Source organism: Passer domesticus, chromosome 20 (assembly GCF_036417665.1).
Source record: "Passer domesticus isolate bPasDom1 chromosome 20, bPasDom1.hap1, whole genome shotgun sequence".
NCBI classification, from domain to species: domain Eukaryota; kingdom Metazoa; phylum Chordata; class Aves; order Passeriformes; family Passeridae; genus Passer; species Passer domesticus.
Window position 1 is genome coordinate 7,731,460 of NC_087493.1, and position 15,267 is coordinate 7,746,726.

General features: G+C 54.0%; 2 protein-coding genes, 1 long non-coding RNA gene and 5 other non-coding genes across 10 annotated transcripts; 3 read left to right on the plus strand and 5 right to left on the minus strand.

Annotated features, from left to right (window-relative positions):
* The first annotated feature begins 2,166 nt into the window (after positions 1–2,166).
* On the plus strand, positions 2,167–4,516 carry MRPL58 (mitochondrial ribosomal protein L58). The gene is made up of 6 exons (XM_064395789.1): positions 2,167–2,367; positions 2,864–2,900; positions 3,007–3,066; positions 3,668–3,750; positions 3,843–4,012; positions 4,289–4,516. Exons 1-6 carry the CDS (start codon positions 2,203–2,205, stop codon positions 4,371–4,373), a joined length of 600 nt encoding a protein of 199 aa, XP_064251859.1. The 5' UTR covers positions 2,167–2,202; the 3' UTR covers positions 4,374–4,516.
* Positions 3,150–6,222, minus strand: LOC135284369 (uncharacterized). The gene is made up of 2 exons (XR_010349774.1): positions 5,013–6,222; positions 3,150–4,699 (listed from the first exon to the last, which is right to left on the minus strand). It is a non-coding gene; the product is annotated as an uncharacterized LOC135284369 (long non-coding RNA).
* Positions 5,204–5,276, plus strand: TRNAR-UCU (transfer RNA arginine (anticodon UCU)). The gene has a single exon. It is a non-coding gene; the product is annotated as a tRNA-Arg (tRNA).
* Positions 6,223–6,271: 49 nt separating the features above from the next.
* Positions 6,272–6,344, minus strand: TRNAR-CCU (transfer RNA arginine (anticodon CCU)). The gene has a single exon. It is a non-coding gene; the product is annotated as a tRNA-Arg (tRNA).
* Positions 6,345–7,663: 1,319 nt separating this feature from the next.
* TRNAR-UCG (transfer RNA arginine (anticodon UCG)) lies at positions 7,664–7,736 on the minus strand. Its single transcript has one exon. It is a non-coding gene; the product is annotated as a tRNA-Arg (tRNA).
* A 275-nt stretch (positions 7,737–8,011) lies between these two features.
* On the plus strand, positions 8,012–15,190 carry LOC135284354 (5-hydroxytryptamine receptor 3A-like). 3 transcript variants are annotated; one of them, XM_064395780.1, is made up of 11 exons: positions 8,012–8,897; positions 9,195–9,405; positions 10,923–10,974; positions 11,152–11,309; positions 11,751–11,795; positions 11,889–11,998; positions 12,649–12,815; positions 13,572–13,735; positions 13,888–14,098; positions 14,317–14,436; positions 14,588–15,190. In XM_064395780.1, the coding sequence occupies exons 3-11, from the start codon at positions 10,926–10,928 to the stop codon at positions 14,812–14,814; spliced, it is 1,251 nt and encodes a 416-aa protein (XP_064251850.1). In that variant the 5' UTR covers positions 8,012–8,897; positions 9,195–9,405; positions 10,923–10,925; the 3' UTR covers positions 14,815–15,190. The 3 variants fall into 3 exon arrangements, with proteins under 3 accessions (XP_064251850.1, XP_064251848.1, XP_064251849.1); XM_064395778.1 differs by lacking the exons at positions 8,012–8,897; positions 9,195–9,405 and having other exon boundaries at positions 10,137–10,974; XM_064395779.1 differs by lacking the exons at positions 8,012–8,897; positions 9,195–9,405 and having other exon boundaries at positions 10,140–10,974; positions 13,575–13,735.
* On the minus strand, positions 9,398–9,470 carry TRNAR-CCU (transfer RNA arginine (anticodon CCU)). The gene has a single exon. It is a non-coding gene; the product is annotated as a tRNA-Arg (tRNA).
* TRNAR-UCG (transfer RNA arginine (anticodon UCG)) lies at positions 9,693–9,765 on the minus strand. The gene has a single exon. It is a non-coding gene; the product is annotated as a tRNA-Arg (tRNA).
* Positions 15,191–15,267: the final 77 nt, after the last annotated feature.

A 15,267-nucleotide genomic window follows, 5' to 3' on the forward strand; every position in this document is an offset into this window, starting at 1 on the left:
CAATTTTCTTCTGCCTCCAAAAATATTAGTGGCCATATATACATGTCCTGATTGACTGTGTGAGTCAGAATCACTTGATTCCTGCCTTAAATGAGGCTTTCCATGATCTGAGGAGGAGAAAATAAGCATCTTCTGGCCTTTTGTGCCACCTTTGATCTAAACTTTTCCAATTCCTTTGGAACACCAAGGGAAGCTACTTGAGAAGGCACAAGAGAGTGCTGAGCAACCACTCTGCCAGAGAAGTGGTGCAACAGAGAGCAGCAGCTGCTTAACAGCACACCCCCATGGCTCATGACAGGAAGGAAAATTGCTGCATGCAATTGAAATGGATGAGGAAAAGTATGATGTCACAGGAAATAACTCTTAATTTGGCAAAATCAGTGACCTTATTCGGCTGACAGCATTGAGATCAATAAGGGCACAGCTTGTCACCTGTCTGGGTCCATGCTGAATTTGAAAGCTGGCATTGGTGTGCAGTTCCAGCAGATCTGGCCTGGCTTCTCACTGTACCACCAGCTGGAATAACGCTTCAGAAGGGCTCCTGTTGTTATAAACAGGGAGGGGCCACTTGAAGCACAAATTCAAGGGAATTACTTGATTTACAAGCTCCCCACAGGAAGGATTCAGCATCTTCCCTTTCTTACAGCAACTGAGACCCTCTGCAAGGCCCCTCACAGCCCTGAGGGACTTTGCTGACACATTAACAGCCTGTGCCCTCACTCACACAAGGAGTGACCACATCCTTGGACTGCTCAGCCTTTCCCTCAGGTTCCTGAGGTGGCTCTTGACAGCTTTTGCTCACCAGTGACCACCAAGGGGCTGAGGTGGCTTCCTCAGCCAGGGCCTGTGGCAAAGCAGCTCGTTTCTCCAGCAGGAATGCCACAGGTTTGGCTCTCTTGGCTCACACCAAAGTCAGACCTTGCCATCCCAAGCCCTGCCTGGACAGGGAGAGCAGTTTCCAGCCATCCAAGCAGAGATCACCCAGCTTTTTATCAAGGCTCTGTGGACCAACACAGTGTGGGAATGAAGCAAAACCAGACAAATGTCCTTTTAGCTTGATGTGGCTCCACCTGTGTGACCTTCAGGCTCCTGTCCCAGCCCTTCTGGGGCACTGTCCTTGGAGGGTGCTCCTGCACAACCAGCACCAGACACGTTTGACAACAGCTGGTGAATGAGTCACCCTGCCTCGAGTACTGTACCCATCCCTCTGGCTACAAATCACAAATATTTACCTGCTCCCTGCTAGAAATTAAGGTCACCAGATGGCACGGTTTGCCTCTGACAGCTCTGGGTTTTTTCCTTCAAGCATTTTCTTTTCAGCAGGGTTTGGACAAGGGCAGTGGAGCAGAACTCCAGGACTCAGAAGTTCGATTAAAGTGAGGAGCCCTCGTGGCCTGAGCTGCTCAGCTGCAGCCAGGGCAGGGAACATCCACGTTCAGGACTTGAGGACTGAGTTCCCCGACTTTAAATGCATTATGTGGATGGAACTCAGCTCAGATCAGTCACACAGTCTGCATCGGCTTCTGAACACCCATTTTGGCTTCACCCACAGTTTTAAATACGAGATTGTCAGCTCCTGTCAAAACACCGGAGCAAACGACAGCCCATCCTGCCTATGCATTTTCCTGCTGCCAGGAATAGCAATCCCTGCCCCTCTGGAACGCACACCCTTCTTGTCAAGCCAGCCCGACAGCTCCAACAAGAGTAAAAGCTGAAGGATTTCCACACTGCTTCGCTGCCCTGCATCCTACATCCACCGCTGCTGTATCAGCATTCAAATAACTGTGTATATATACACACGCGTGTGTTTGTATGTAACACTTCAACGTTCTTGAGAGGATAAAAATGTGAAAATTGAAGCACTCCAGGCGCAAAAACGACAGGAAACATGAAAAAGCTGGATGTAATTTAATTTTCAGCCCTGGCCACCACGCAGGCCCGGGACAGCCACCCCTGACCTCCCTCACGCCCCCCGGACACCCCACATCCCCCTTCATGGGGCCCCCATTAGTGCTGCAGACCCCTCCCCGCCCCACAGCCGCCCAGCACGGACATCACACGCTCAAGGTCCATCCCCACAGCCCCAAAAGCGCCTTTTTTACTCCCCTTCATCGCGCCCTGGCCCTCCGCCCCGCCCCGGAACGCGGCGCGCGGCCGCCGTTTCCGCGGGGACGCCTGGCGGGAGAGCACCGCGGGGCCAACATGGCGGCGCGCACGCTGCGGGGGCTGTGCCGGCCGCGGCCGGGGCTGGCGCTGCTGTGCGCCCGCTTCTCGCACTGGCCCGCCGCCGGCACCGAGTACCGGAGCTCCCACAGCCTGGACAAGCTGTACCCTCCGCAGCGGGACGGAACGGCCGCCCGCACGACGGTCAGAGGGGCGGGGGGGAAAGAGGAAACCGGCGAGGGACGGCGTGTGGGCGGGGTTTGATTTTTGATTGACAGCGGGCCGGCGAGGTTTAGTGCATGGGTTGATATGAGTGGGCGTGGCCATAGCAAGGGGCGGTGCCGTTGGGTGGGCGGGGTCAACATGAGGGTAGCAATGAGGTGGGCGTGGTCAAACTGAGGGGCGGGGCTTAGCGCGGCTGTGGCGGAGCGGAACGGGCGGGGCCGCCGCCGGTGGGTGGGGCCGGTGCGGGGCGTGTCCCCGGTTGGGCGGGGCCGCCGCCGGTGGGCGGGGCCGGTGCAGGGCGTGTCCCCGGTGGGGCGGGGCCGCCGCCGGTGGGCGGGGCCGGTGCAGGGCGTGTCCCCGGTTGGGCGGGGCCACCGCCGGTGGGCGGGGCCGGTGCAGGGCGTGTCCCCGGTTGGGCGGGGCCGGCCGGGGGACCCCGGGATCCCCCCGGCACCGCTCCGGATGTGTGTTCCAGGAGGAGCTGCGGCCGCCCGCCCTCGACATCCCCATGGGTGAGGCCCCCCCGCCCAGCACACCGTGCCGGGAGCCGGGCAGCCCCCGGGCTCGGCCCCGTCCCGGTCAGCCCCGTCCCGGTCAGCCCCCGCCCCTCTCTTCCAGCTCGCCTGACCGTGTCCTACAGCCGGAGCAGCGGCCCCGGCGGGCAGAACGTTAATAAAGGTGAGGAACGGCTTCTCCCCTGGAAAAATCACCATTTTCCGTTGTTTTTCTGTACCGTGTGGTAAAATATTGAGAGCTGGAAGTTAAACAGCGTCTTCATGTTGCTGGACATTTATTTTTCATTGTCCTCACCCTGCATTTTAACATAGCTTTTGAGTCTTCAGTGTGCTGGAGAGCAGCAATGACACTTTGATGCTCCTGGGAACAGTTCAGGGATCATTCCTGCTGCAGGTGTCACAAGGAACACCACCTCCACCCATAGATCAATATAACAGAGCCAACTGCATCCTGAAAGTTCACTGTGCAATAAATTCAAGGCTTAATTCAGATAAAATACCGCCAGTTCTGCCATTAGAAATGGGGCAGGCAGTGGCAGGCAATAAATTCTGTAGTGTCTAGAAAGGCAAATACCACGGCAGGTACAAGTTTGTCGTGTAGAGTGGTGTGTAAAAATACAGCGAGAAGAGAATTGTGACCTTCCAGGAAATTCATCACGGCATCATGCCGTGCTGAAAGCCAGCAGGGATCGGGCCGGGCGACCCCACAGCTCTGAGGAAGGCAGGCTGTGCCGTGGAGACCAAGACCCTGTTTTTCCTCCCAGTGAACTCCAAGGCAGAGGTCCGGTTCCACCTGGCGTCGGCCGACTGGATTCCCGCAGCTGTGAGAGACAGGATGGCTCTGATGGTACCAAGCTCCCCTTGCCAGCACGGCTGCAGTGCCCCGGGGGCAGAACGTGGCAGTCCCAGTGCTCACAGCACGTTTTCCCATCCCTTCAGCACAGGAATAGGATCAACCGGGCTGGAGAGCTGATTGTGACCTCGGAGGAGAGCCGCTACCAAATGAGGAACCTGGCGATTTGCCTGGAGAAAATCCGGACCATGGTCACGGAGGCGACTGAGAAACCCAAGGTGGTGTCCAAGGAGACCACGCAGCAACTCATAGAGAGGTATCTTCATTCCAATGCTCTTCATTTAGGTTCAGGCTGTTATGTTACACAATTTCCTTTGCAGCATTTTTAAACAATTTTGGCCATACCCCTTTAAATTTCCTTTTTTGAGGAATATCCTGATCCATTGGATTTTAACTGCTTTGCTGGGTAATGTCCCCAGAACAGGGACTGGTTTTTTCTATCTGAGGATGTTTGTTAGTTCATCAGGTCTCAAAAGTTGAATATTTAAATGCTTTCTTTGTACACTGAGGGATCTTTTGATTTTTGTTTTAGGGTGGAAAAAATGAACCGTGAACGGCTACGACAGAAAAAAATACACTCAAGTATAAAACAGAGCAGGAAGGCAGATTTCGACTGAGAGCAGCAGAGATCCAAGCCCTTGGCATTCCATCTTCCTAAAGAAGTGGTGTTGGCAGCTGTTAATGATGCTAAACTCGTGAGCTGTATTGAATAAAAATAGCCTGAAAGTGTAAATAAACGTATTTAACATCTCCTTTTGCAGCCAGTGATACACAGTGATGGCCTGTGAATCATTTTTCAGAATAACTATTGTTCATATTTGAGAGGAGCTAAAACTTCTGATTTTTTTTTGTCAGCCACTCCTTTTTTTAACGTTGTTTATGTTATGTTCTTCAGGCAGGCTTTGCTCCTTCAGATCACCCTCTTCTTCTGAACACAAAGCTGCTGCAGATTTTTGGGAAAAGGAAGGGAAGAGTACAAGCAGTCTCAACAACAATTTTCTTTCTTAATGCTTTAAGGTTCTATTTTCTACATCTAAATAGAAAATGGAATCTTAAAGCATTAAGTTTGGAAAAGACCTCAAGGATCACCAAGTCCATCCCTTAGAGTATCCCCTGTTTCTTTCCTTCTCTTTCCTTCCTTTCAGCTTTATTCCTTTTGGTGATTTTTATCGAGCCAAACAAAGCACATAATTTAGTTAAGCTAAAGCCACATCAGGAATCTGGCAGAAATCTCAACAGCAGGAGACAGAACCCACCCTGTGAGTGCAGGAGGCTTTGGCCTTTGAAGTGGGACACCAGAATCCTTTGGATGGATGCTCCAGGCTGGTTAGTGGACGCTGTTTAAGGAGAATGAAGCTCTGTGCTGCGATGTGCTTCACCACTGCCAAGGGGCATTACTGTGAGCCTCAAAGAAATCAAAATGAGCCTTTTTTGGGTGTTTGGTTGGGCCCCAGTGGCCTAATGGATAAGGCACTGGCCTTCTAAGTCAGGGATTGTGGGTTCGAGTCCCACCTGGGGTGGGGAGAGCTGGATCTGTTTTGGGAAAACCCCAAGTAAGAGAGGGAAGTCATCCCTAAGGTTAATTTGGGGCACCCAGAGGTATCACTGCCTTAGGAAGTGGAGCTTTGAGCCCTCCCCTGACAGAATATTTCCCTCTGCAAAAACAGCATTCAAAGCGCAGATCCTCCCCAAAATGGAATGCTGGGGGGATGCAGGAGCACTGCAATGCATCCTGACATCCCAGAAATCCCTGCCCTGGCCTCTGCACCCCTGCTCAGCACCAGGAGCATTTCACATTTCACCCCATTTCACATTTCACCCCATTTCACATTTCCCCCACCACAAGCTTTTCTGCAAGGAATCACTGAATCACTCAGGGTGGAAAGGACCTCTGGGATTTCTCCAGTCCAACCCAGTAATGCCACGTTCACCATCAAACCGTGTCCCCAAATACCACATCCACACGCGTTCTGAGCACTTGCAGGGGTGGTGAATCCCCTTCCTCCCTGAGCATGGTCCCTGCCAGCGCCCCTCTCCCAGGTGTCTGGAGCCCCGTGCTGTGTCCTGGCCTTTACAAACACGGGGATGTGGCTGCTTCCAAGGTTTTTGTGGCACTGCACGTCCTCCCACCGTCACCATCCCGGACGGCGCCAGCCTCAGCGAGCTCCCCACCCCCAGGGGACCTTGCTGCTCCTCGGGGCTCCTTCCCCTCACATTTGAGCAACTTTGGCTCAAGCAAAGGCGTAAAGCCCTGGACGAGCACGTGGCGCCGGGGCGTGGAGGGGCTGGGAATTTCAGGGATTAAAAACGGATTGAGGGGTCGCGCCTGGTTTAACACCAGGAAAAATCTGTGATTGGTGCCAGGAGGTGCTGGAGTGGGAGCCGGGAAGCTGTGCTGGGCTGCGGGAACTGGCGCAGCGCGTTCCGCGTGGAGAACCGAGCGATCCCGATCCCGATCCCAGAGCCCTGCGGGACCGCCCGGAACCCGCGGCGGATCCTCGGCAGGGAAAAGAGTCACCCCAGATGGGACTCGAACCCACAATCCCTGGCTTAGGAGGCCAGTGCCTTATCCATTAGGCCACTGGGGCCGCGCTGTGGCGTGTTTTAGGTGCCGTCACTTAACTCTCTGCTGGCCAGGCGGGCGTGCGGCTGCCTGGTGAGAATGGGGGGTCCCGTTCGGTATCTCCGGGACCACCCCGGTCTGAACAGCCTCCAGATGTGTGGGAGATGGAGGCCCCGCTGCCCTCCCCGCCATCTCCCACACCGCCCGGCGCAGCCCAGAAACGCGAACGCGAGGTGGGGATGTGGGGGGGTGAGATCCTGGTTTGGGTTCCGTGTGCCGGTCTGGTTTCCGTGGGCCGGTGGGGGTTCCGTGTACAGGGTGGAGTTCCCTGTGCCGGTTTGGGTTCCATATACCGGGTGGGGTTCCGTGTGCTGGTTTTGGTTCTGTGGGCCGGTTTGGGTTCCCTCTGCCGGTTTGGGTTCCGTGTGCCGGTTTGGGTTCCCTCTGCCGGTTTGGGTTCCGTGTGCCGGTTTGGGTTCCCTGTGCCGGTTTGGGTTCCGTGTGCCGGTTTGGGTTCCCTGTGCAGGTTTGGGTTCCCTGTGCCGGTTTGGGTTCCGTGTGCCGGTTTGGGTTCCCTGTGCAGGTTTGGGGTTCCGTGTGCCGGTTTGGGTCCCGTGTGCCGGTTTGGGTTCCGTGTGCCAGTTGGGGTTCCCTGTGCAGGTTTGGGTTCCCTGTGCAGGTTGGGGTTCCCTGTGCAGGTTTGGGTTCCGTGTGCCGGTCTGGTTTCCCTGTGCCGGTTTGGGTTCCCTGTGCAGGTTGGGGTTCCCTGTGCAGGTTTGGGTTCCGTGTGCCGGTTTGGGTTCCCTGTGCAGGTTTGGGTTCCCTGTGCCGGTTTGGGTTCCGTGAAGCCCCGAGGCGCCCCCGGACCCCGCGGGGCAGCGCAGAGGGCGGGGCATGGGGGAGCTGCCGTGGCCGAGCGGACAAAGCAGTGATTCCCCAAACAGAAGTCCGCAGGTTCGAGTCCTGCTTGTGGTATCGGAGGTTTAAACACCCACCACTCCGGCTGGATCCAGCCCTGGCTTCATATTCCCCATCGAAACACACCAAAGTCAACCTCAGCCGGGCCCCTCAGTTTCTCTCCTAGCAGTACGAGAAATCTCGGCCTACCTTGTCTCAATCCCTTTCCTTTTCCCAAGAAAAGGCCCCAGGTGCACCTCAGACCCACACACCCCCAAGGGCAACGAGTCCCCCCTCACTGGCAGGGTCTCCCGGGAGAAATCTCACTTTAAATCAGCCTCTACTACAGGCACGTTTTCTGCAGTTTCTGTCCGTTGAATCCCCACCCACGGGAAATTGAAGGCCTCAAGTACTTGAAGGCCTCGACTACTCCCCGTGGCTGTAAAACAACCACGAAGGGACTCGAACCCTCAATCTTCTGATCCGAAGTCAGACGCCTTATCCATTAGGCCACGTGGTCACCCCCCCGGGTGGGCTGGGTGCCCCCCGACCCCCCCCGGGCATCCCCCACATTCGGTCCAGGCATCCCCCACTGTCCATCCCCCATTGTCCATCCCCCACTGTCCATTCCCCATTGTCCATCCCCCACTGTCCATCCCCCACTGTCCATTCCCCATTGTCCATCCCCCACTGTCCATCCCCCACTGTCCATTCCCCATTGTCCATTCCCCCCTCTCCATCCCCCCCTCTCCATCCCCCCTGGAACTGTGCCTGGCTTTCCCGACCCAACCCTGGTGATGGAGGTCCCCCCGGACCCCATGTGCCACTGGGTCAGTGCACATGTCACAGGCACCACTGCAGCAGAACACTGTAACACTACTGGAAAAACAGCACAGCCCTCATTAACCCCCTCTTTGTCCTCCTCCTGCTGCAGCCACTTTCCCCAAAACCTGTGTTTCTCATCTAATCCCTAAGAAAATTCTCCCGAAGCCCACCCCAAGCAGGTATTTTAATTGGTGGTGCAGTGCCCAGGGCTTGTAGGTTCACTGCCTTCCAGGCAGCAGAGAGAAAAACAACTTTAAAAGAAACTTCACTTTGTGTTTCACTGCTGTGGCACTAGCCTGACCACAGCTGCCTTTAACATCCATTAACTCCACAGGAAAAGACCCTCCAGGCAGCTTTTTAATGCAAGGAACCCGAGAGGGCACTATCCCAAAGGCACTTGTGGGGAGGACTTTGGCCCCAGTGGCCAGCCCCTCCTGGAGATCTGGTTTCTGGTGCAGTAAAGCTTCCCGAGCACCCCAGCCTGCCCTGCTCCGGGAAGAGGAGCCCCACGCAAGGTGCAATGAACCAGCACCAGTGGGCTTTCTGCTGGGGCCCGGCTGCAGCTGGTAATGCAGGAAGGAGAGGAAAATGCAGCTGAAATTCCCGGAAAACCAGGGGAAATGTGGCTGAAATTCTCTCAAAACCAGGGAAAATGTGGCTGAAATTCTCTCAAAACCAGGGAAAATGTGGCTGAAATTCCCTCAAAACCAGGGGAAATGTGGCTGAAATTCTCTCAAAACCAGGGAAAATGTGGCTGAAATTCTCTCAAAACCAGGGGAAATGTGGCTGAAATTCTCTCAAAACCAGGGAAAATGTGGCTGAAATTCAAGAAAAACCCAGCTCTGCCCAGACAAAGGTAATTGAACAAGTGCAACTGCTCTGCTTTGGTGCTTTCTGGGACACCTTGAAGGATGTCCATGACCTGGTCAGAGCCATCCTTTCACTAACATCCCTCCAAAAATCAGCCTTTCATTAACGCCTCTCCTCTCACCCACCGGTCCCAGAGCAAAGCTGGTTGTTATCCCCTCGGTCACAGCCTCACCCGAGCTCTGGGACCACACAACTCACTGCACAAGACATCCACCTTTGCACCCAAGCCTGGAGCAGTTTGTAGCAGCTCCTCGTTGTTTCCCTTTTAGTGAAATCTAAACAGGGACCAGACAGTCACATCATCCCATCAACAGCAGCTCTTGGCCCATGGAGAGAGCCCGGAGGAGGAGGAAGAGGAGGAAGAGGAGGAAGAGGAGGAGGAGGAGGAGGAGGAGGAGGAGGAGGAGGAGGAGGAGGAGACCCGGCGGCCCTGAAACGGGGAGGAAGAGCATGGAACCGGGGCTAACAGAGGCAAAACGCAGGGCTCACCCCAGGTGGGACTCGAACCCACAATCCCTGGCTTAGGAGGCCAGTGCCTTATCCATTAGGCCACTGGGGCTGCGCAGGGCGCGCGCCCCGGCCCGCGGGAACGGCTGCGACCCCGCGCTGAGGGGGCGTCCCGGGGCCCCCGGCACGGAACCGAACCGGGCCGCAGCCGGGCCGCTCCCGCAGCGCCGCCGCACAGCCGGGGCTCGCCTCCTCCCTGCACACCCGAAACGCGAGGGGAGAAACGGGAAAAGATGATTCAAAAGCAGGGGGAAGCGGGGGGGGGAAAAAAGGCCGACCACGAAGGGACTCGAACCCTCAATCTTCTGATCCGAAGTCAGACGCCTTATCCATTAGGCCACGCGGTCGCTGCGCGCTGAGCCCCCAGTGATGCTGCCAACCCTCGGCATCACCCCCGCGCCCCCCGGGCACCGCCGGACCCCGGGCGGCGACACCGGGAAAAACGGGGGGACTCGGGGACAGGGGGCACGGCAGTGGGACACGGGAGTGCGCGGGGACAGGGGGATGGCGGGGACACGGCTGGGGACACGGGGATGGCAGGGACACGGCTGGGGACACGGGGATGGCAGGGACACGGCTGGGGACAGTGGGGATGGCAGGGGACACGGCAGGGATGGCAGGGACACGGCTGGGGACACGGGGATGGCAGGGGACACGGCTGGGGACAGTGGGGATGGCAGGGACACGGCTGGGGACGGGGGATGGCAGGGACACGGCTGGGGAAGGACCATCCGCTGCCACGGGGAATTCTGCTGCCCGAGGGGCAGTCAAGCGTGAGCTTTAGTGACTGCAATTTTTGCCCTGGAGCCCTTCACGGAATCATGGAATATCCCGGGGTGGAAGGGACCCACAAGGAGCACTGGGATGACAGCAGAAAAAAAAGGCAGAGATGGAGGGAAGGGCAGCAGAGGAAAACACAGACAGATAAAAAACACCCAGAAGTCTCTGAGACTTTCATCTTAACTGTGAGGACTCAGAAAAGAACGTGAGGAGCATGGGAGATGAGCAAGGAGGCAGAAGATCCATGGGTGCACGGAGGGCTCAGTGGGAAGGGACAGTGTGGTCTGCAGGAATCAGGACTGGGCTCGGAGGAGAGCAGCCTCCCCCACAGCCCTCAGGCACACAAGCCCTAATTCTTGATCCATTTCAGTGGGATTGCAGCAAACTCTCAGCCCCGTAAATGAGACTAAATTTGCTACTGAGTAGCTCTGGCTATTTGCCTTTTCTTTGTGGCGATGGGCCCTTTCTTTTCCTCTCCCTCAAATTGTTGGAATTTTTTTTTTTATGACCTTATTTTTCCTTGACCACAACTAAGGGCTACTCCCAAGAGCCAGCAGAGTGCATCAAACCATTAGCAGATTCTTCCTCCTAACAGATAAAATGTCTGTTTACAAAAACCCATCCCTCATTAATAAATATCAAATCAACTTCCACATAACAAATGACGTGTCCTGGACTGGTTCATAAGACTCACGGTACCATTCCCCTCCTTATTTGGAAGCAGGAGATGATGCAGGCAGTTTTTGTAGCCATCCTCACCTTTACTCTTGGGACAGGTAAGTGCAAGGGGGATTGAAAACCTTTGAGGAATTCTGTTCTCATCTGTGTGAGAAGGGATTTTTGTGTGCTAACGATATTTTTCCACATCCACAGCTCCACACCCTTTCTTTTTTTGATGCATCTCTCACAGGTTGCCTGATGTTTTTGTGTTTCAAGTGGAATTCTCTTTCCAGCAGGGGCTGCTCCAAAGTACCTCTGCACCTACTATGACATTGTTGACTACCTGAACATCTCCTCTCACGACAAGCTGCACACATACATTCTGCCCAAGATAAACCTGAAGCCTGTGGAAGTGAAGGTGGATTTCTTTCTGGTGGCAATTCTCTCTGTGGTAAGGACCCAAAATGAGTCTTTACAACAGGAAACTGGGCTGTTACTAGGCCAGGGTTTGAGTCTTCTGACAGCAAGTTCACAGGGGTGGGAATCAGCCCCTTCCACTTCACTCCCTGCTGTTGGAAAGCACTTTTGGAAGATCTGGAGTATTTTCTCCCACTCCTTCCAGAAGTCACATCCAGACAAGCAGTCTGCTCAGTAGGAGGCTTCAAACACCCTGCAGAGTGCCTGAACAGGCATTTGCAGGACACTGCCGTGGAAATGTTAACAATAATCTGTTATTTTCCCTAACCATTGGACTGTGTGCTCCCACAATTCAGCCCCAGGACCAAGAGCCATGAGCTCTCTTCTCAAGCCCTGTGACTGCAGTCTGTGCTCAGGGAAGAGCTTCTGCATTGGACACATCTGAGAAAATCAGCTAAATATCTTTTTTCCCCAGGTGGAAAAGCTCCAGACAGTCAGTTTTTACTTCGTCCTGAACCTGGTAGGTGCCTCAAGAGCGTTTCTCTCCTGATCCCAACACAGAGGCTGCTGCCTAGCCCAGAGCTCACCTCTCTCCTGCAACTTCTTCCCTCAGGAATGGCAGAACCCTTTTGCAACCTGGGACCCACGGGATTTCTGTAACATCTCTGAAATTGTTCTGCCCATGGATACTTATTGGTCGCCCCCCATCTTCATCCTAGAGCGGTAGGTTCCCCTTTCATTGTTATCCACTGGCTCAACAGAAATACAAAGGATGCAAGCTGTTGGTGATGGGATAGGAAATGGGATAAACTCAGATGGCTAAAAGTTGTTCCCTTGAGCTCTCTGTAACTGAGAGCCTCCTAATTTAGATTAATGGTGACCACAGTTTATACAAAGCACTTAGTGGCTCTGGAATACTGGAACAGCTCCTGAAATATCCCATCTGGGCTGTAGCTAAAATCGAGGAAGCAGCAGAAACCAGCTCTGCTGTGGAATAAAGTGACCTTCAGTAGTGTGTGGAAAGATACAGGGCAGAGCACTGAGGGTCTGACAGAGGGATGGGCACCTCCACCAGCTCTCCAGAGGGAGAAGGGACAGGGAGGCAGAGCTAGGAATGAGCCTGTGCCCTGGTGAGGGCAGGGAGCAGAGGGCAGAGAGGCAGGAGGTGCTCAGGAGGTGCAGAGCTACAACAAACCCTGATCCCAAAGGGCTCATGAGCCCTTCTCCCAGCCCTGGTTTCCTCTCCTCCTGCTGCATCCCACGGCTGGGTGATGGCTCAGAGCCCCCAACAGGGTGTTCACATGCTGGTTTTATGGGGCTGAGGCACAGGCAGCATCTCGGGCTCAGTTCCTGTCGCTGTGTGCTCCCTGCAGAGTGAACGGGCAGAACCCAGAGCTGAATTACATGGTCCTGATGCACAACGGCAGCTTCAACTCCACCCGGCCCTACCAGGTCACCCTGACGTGCAGCTTGGTCATCTTCAAGTTCCCCTTTGACACCCAGATGTGCAACCTGAGCATAGCTTCATTCCTCTACCCAGGTACAGCTGCAGGCTGAGCTTGACCCCCTCAGGGCTGAATCTGGAGGAGGAGGAGGAGGTGAAATGGGCCCTGGTAACTCCTGAGCAGCACCACGTGCTCACAGCGGGGCTGAGGTCATATGAGACCAGGGAAAATGAGTTAAAATGCTGCCATTCTGTCCTGGCACGTTTCCCAGCAACATCTCTGGGACAATCCAGATGTTCTGTGGCAAGCCCCTCCCAGGACTGGTTTGTACAAACCAAGAAACCTGAGACCAGGAGGTTTCCTGCAAAACTGCTACTTGTTCACATAGAATTTTGCAAGGTCGATCTTTAGACACAACTGAAAGCCATAGAAATAGGAGGAAATTAATCATAGAATCCTAAGGTTGAAAAAGATTTCCAAGGGCATGAAATACAACCATTAAAAGGACAGTTTCAGGGATTCAAACTGCAGTTAAGAGTTCATCCCTGAACTCTGCTGAAATATAAGCAGAGGTGACACAAAATCTCCCTGGTCCCATCCACAAAGGACAACTGCCCTAATTCAACAGATGTTTCCCCTCTGATCCACATTCCCAGAGGTCCAGCCAAGCCTCTTCACAGAGACCTTTTTAATTTCTCCCTCATGGGCTGAGAAACCCGAGCAATGCATGAAACCTTCCCCCTTCCTGCCTGCATACACCCACAGCTGGGTGGGAAAGGGAGAGGAAAAACTGACCTCTAATAAATTCCTAAATTCTTCAACATCCCTCCCCTCTCTGCCTCCTGCCCAAGCAGTAACAGACTTTGTCATGAAGACGAGACGGACACCAGCTGAGATCATGAAAGACAGCAAGAGCTTAATCCTAACTGATGGAGAATGGCAGTTCACCAACCTGAGCATCATTGAATTCACGGAAATGATGGATCACAAAGGATTTTCTGTGGTCACCTATGTGGTATGGCAGCACTTCCATGTGATATTGCATTGATTTGGCTCGAAATAAACCCCAGTAGGAAACAAGATGATTTTTTTACATTAGGGGACCAGCATTTGTCAACACATTGAGTCATTTCTTGCTCATCAAATTTTGCCCATCTTCCTCAACAGATTTCCATGGAGAGACGACCCACTCTCTACATTCTGAACTTGATCCTCCCAACGTGTGCCCTGTACTTGCTGGACATGGCTGTGTTGTTTGGTCCCAGCTCTCTTGAGGAGAAAATCAACTTCCAGATTGCCATCATCCTCGGCAGCTCCATGCTGGCTGTGATTCTCAACAACAGCCTCCCGACCTCCTCCAACAAACCACCCATAATAGGTACCCACCTTTATGGAATAAACCCCAATTTTCACCCAGGTACCAGCCCTAAGGAAGGTTTTGGGGTGTTGATAGACATGTTCATGAACACTGGAGTCATGAACAGCTAAGCTTGATCAGCTTGCTGGAGTTAGACTCCCCCTGCTCCCCACCAGGCAATGGAATGTAAGAAAATGCCAATTATCCAGAGCTTTCTCTGTTTTCCTGTTGCTCTGCAGTGGTGTTTTTCCTGGGCACCTTCCTGCTCATGATCATGGCTGTGTTAGACACCCTCTTCCTGCTCTACCAGCAGCGCAAATCCCGGCGCCCGGGCAAGGTCCTCAGGAGCTTCCAGCAAGGTAAAACAATCCACAACATCTGTAACACAGCAGGTCTGGGCATTCTGCACGTTTGGTGGAGGCAGGGTGGGTTTCCTCAGGGGCAAACAGTGCCCAGGCAGTGTGAGCCATGTGGCCCCACCGTGCTGCCACTGCCCTTTGCCCCCTGCAGACCCACAGGAGCTGCCCAAGAGACCCCCAGGCAAGCTGGCCAAGGAGGGGCCCCAGCTGCTGCACCCTCCCAGGAAAGCCCCAGGACAAGGGCAGCCTGCCAAGCACCTCTGGCAGCTGCGGGAGCTGGAGCCATTTCTTCCAGTTCTGGAGAAGGTGCTTCTCTTCAGCCACCTCTTCCTGTCCCTGTTCTTTTTTACTGTGATTTCTGTGAAATGGAGCAGCTGAAGATCAGCTCTGCCCAGTGCCAGCTCAGTTGTTCTCTACTGTGTTGCTTCTCACCCCCTGCTGTAATTTGCTCCTGGTCAATTCATAGAGCTGCAGTTCATTTGCCTGAATAAAATAAAATTAAATTAAAATCCAAAGCCACAGGACCCAAGATCTGCATGTGTAGCACTTTGCACTCTGGTTCAGTGGAACTACAGATTTCTTGAAGTATTCTGTGGGCCACTAAGGTATTTGAATAAAATAGTTGTAAAATCTGGGAATAATTCTGACCTGCAACATGACCAAGAAGAAAGGGAGCTGACTGCCTTCTCTTAGAGGAGTTTCCATCTTGAGGGAAGGTGTTTAAGAATTCCACCTCAGATTATTAAATAAAACAATGCAAGTCTTTACTATTGTTTCTGTGAGTTCCAGTGGGAACAGCAGCATTCACAAATCCAGGGCACAGAGAGAAGG